The sequence below is a fragment of the Pan paniscus genome, chromosome 15, assembly GCF_029289425.2.
Source record: "Pan paniscus chromosome 15, NHGRI_mPanPan1-v2.0_pri, whole genome shotgun sequence".
Classification (NCBI taxonomy): Eukaryota; Metazoa; Chordata; class Mammalia; order Primates; family Hominidae; genus Pan; species Pan paniscus.
In genome coordinates this window covers 108,029,309-108,032,730 of record NC_073264.2, presented here as the reverse complement: position 1 = coordinate 108,032,730, position 3,422 = coordinate 108,029,309, and the positions used below count along the sequence as shown (strand labels likewise).

At 46.7% G+C, this 3,422-nt stretch overlaps 1 gene segment (V, D, J or C); it reads left to right on the top strand.

Annotated features, from left to right (window-relative positions):
• The first annotated feature begins 636 nt into the window (after positions 1-636).
• LOC100984468 (immunoglobulin heavy variable 3-74-like) lies at positions 637-1,214 on the top strand. The segment is given in 2 exon segments: positions 637-746; positions 850-1,214. Coding segments are annotated over 2 exon segments (411 nt in total).
• Positions 1,215-3,422: the final 2,208 nt, after the last annotated feature.

The following is a 3,422-nucleotide window of genomic DNA, read 5'->3' as shown; positions in this document are numbered from 1 at the left end:
ATTATGAGGAAACAAGTTGAAAATTAGACAATGTAGGAGTGACAGAAAGATAGATACGAGTATGTTAAATGTCAGAGATACCTGAAAGTTTATCTCCCTGAACCCTAGTTCTCTCCATAGTTTAAGGTAAACAGGAGAGTGCAGCAAAATCACACATATTCTGATTAGGCAGTGCCTTCTGCAAACCACACTAGGCATGTCCAGCTCTGTCCTGGAGTTGGCTAAGGGAGGAGTAAGGGCCAGTGGTGAGAAGCGCAGGCCCAGATACCAGAACTCACTCATCCAAGACATGAGCTCCTAGATACATACAGAGCCCATCCATGTGTGGATTTATTTTACATCTGTAAATAGAGAACATTGACTCTTACAGAACATAATTTACACACATAGGTAAATCTGAAATAAGGTGATCAGTGTGAAGATTTTATCACAGCACAGTTTCATAATAAGCACAATTTCTCAAATCCCATTGTTGTCGCCCATCTTCCTCAGGACACTTTCATCTGCCCTGGGTCCTGCTCTCTCTTCAGGTGTCTCACCCCAGAGCTTGCTATATAGTAGGAGATATGTAAATAGGTCCCTCACTCTGCTGAAGAAAACCAGCCCAGCCCTGACCCTGCAGCTCTGGGAGAGGAGCCCCAGCCCTGGGATTCCCAGCTGTTTCTGCTTGCTGATCAGGACTGCACACAGAGAACTCACCATGGAGTTTGGGCTGAGCTGGGTTTTCCTTGTTGCTATTTTAAAAGGTGATTTATGGAGAACTGGAGATATGGAGTGTGAATGGACATGAGTGAGAGAAACAGTGGATTTGTATGGCAGTTTCTGACCAGGGTGTCTCTGTGTTTGCAGGTGTTCAGTGTGAGGTGCAGCTGTTGGAGTCTGGGGGAGGCTTAGTTCAGCCTGGGGGGTCCCTGAGACTCTCCTGTGCAGCCTCTGGATTCACCTTCAGTAGCTACTGGATGCACTGGGTCCGCCAAGCTCCAGGGAAGGGGCTGGAGTGGGTCTCACGTATTAATAGTGATGGGAGTAGCACAAGCTACGCGGACTCCGTGAAGGGCCGATTCACCATCTCCAGAGACAACGCCAAGAACACGCTGTATCTGCAAATGAACAGTCTGAGAGCCGAGGACACGGCTGTGTATTACTGTACTAGAGACACAGTGAGGGGAAGTCAGTGTGAGCCCAGACAAAAACCTCGCTGCAGGGGCATCTGAGACCACGAGGGGGTGTCCTGGGCCCTATGAACTGGGCTGTTCTCCGTGGCAGGGGCTGGTGGTGCTAAAGGCTGATTTTCTCTCAGCATCTGGGGCTGATTCATCAAGTTTCCTCAGAGAACCTTTCAGATTTACAATTCTGTACTTACGTTTAATGTCTCTGAATGTGACACTTTCCTTCCCTGGTGTGTCTCTGTTTTTGTGACAGGAGAACACATTCTCACTTCCACAGAAGCCCGAGTATCACTTTGGGGACAGAAATGACCCTGCCCTGGTCACCAGAATCAGAGTCCCGAGGAAGCCCAGGAGGACCTGGGAAGTGTTTTTCAATCAGACTCAGGGCAGGCGTCTCCGTGGGAATCTCTGATTGGAACAGGCTTTGGGATTCAGATTGGGACCAAGAGGGAGGCTCACCCAGGGCCAGGGTCCTTAGAATCCTGACAGTTTTCACAGTAACCCCATCATCCTTTAAAACTGAACATCTCACTCAGAACTGACCCATTTGGTCCTTTCTCTGTAATCCATTTTCCTTTTCTCTAGGCTTCATTCTTACACTTCCCTTTTCACCTTCATTCTGAAAATGGAGGGTGTGCTTCCTGTGGTCTAAACCACAGGCCTCAGATGCATTACCTGGAACTCAGGTGTGGCTCTGGCTGGGCTCCTGTGGACCTGGCAGGCTGAGGGATCTTTCTCATTCCCTGGTGCCTGGATGCCCCTGCTGTCTTCTATGTGTGGATGCATTTGGGAAATGCAAGTGGACACTCATAGTTGTTTCCTCAAATGGGATACTGTTGTAGAGCTGATCTTGTGCTTCTCACCCTGTCACAGAGCCCCCACTCTCACTTGTGGATTTTTGGGAGAGCTGAGGATGGACACTTTATTGGGCTGTGAGCTCTGCATGATGGCAGTCGTGAGGTCTGGGTGGGCACAGCCAGAGCCAATGGAGCTGGCCAAAAGGAAAGACAGGACGGAATTCCTGGGAAGTCCTACAGCTGCTGTCTACCATAGAGTTCCATTGTCTTCTCCTCTGCTAGGATTAAATCAGACCGACCAAGTTCATCTAGGACAATCTTCCTGACCTAGAGAAGTGATGACAGGCTTTAATAACACCTGTATTATACATCAGAGCAACACCTAGATTAGTATTTGATTGAATAACTGAGACTATGTCCTAGTCAAGGTGACACACAAAATCGATTATTGCCATGATTAATATTTTATATTGATTAATATTTTAATACTAATATTAATCAATGCAATATTGATTTAATATTAATTAATATTTTATATTTGACAATAGAATCAGACTCATGTTATAAATAATTTTGCAAATATATGTGTATTATTATTGGTCTTCTGAGCATAAATCTCCATTAGCCGATTAAGTGTGCATGCATTGGTCGAAGGAGGGCATCCACCCTTTTGAGGGAAAATGCATGGAGGGTAAATGAGGCTGGGAAGCTGATGGCATATGATGGAAGCCTGTCCCTGAGTGAAGGAGAGAGGGAGGCAGGATTGGGTGGAACTTTCCTACATTTCTGTGCTGTGCAAAGAAAGTCCAGATTATCACTGAGTCTCCTGCAAGTCAAAGTTGCCCCTCAGGAAACCCCCATCACTCCCAGCAATGACTCTGCCCCAGATGAGTGCAAGGCTCACTCTATTCCTGAGAATGGAGCACAGGATATGGGATTTAGCATGAGCCACGTCATGGACGTCAGAGAGCAGGAGCTGGGTGCATGATCCAAGTGCACTGTTCTGCCTGTAGGTGGAGGGAGGAAGGTGCATTCCCAGAGCTAACACACTGTGGATTTTTATACAGAATACATGTTTTCACCTGATTTATTGGAAGGCATATGAAAAAATGTGCAGTCCACAAACAATTGTAATTTCCAAATTTACCACAATTGCATTATTTCTTCATTCTGCATGATGTCCTGGAACAGAGTTGCATTTTTCATGGGTATTGTTTCATGGATTGAGGACATGAATTTCACACCTGCATTTTTAGCCATGTGCAGAGACCTTGAGTAGAGCATGTCTGGACCTCATCTACACTCTCTCTCATGCCCCAAGGGAAAGAGTGGAGACTTGACTGACTGCAAACTTTGGGGTGGGAGCTGCTCCTGCACACCTCAGAGGCTGCAGAGACCCCAAGTGCAGTTTTATTGAGTTGGGGTGTCTTTCTATGTGGGGGAATTATGGGCTGCC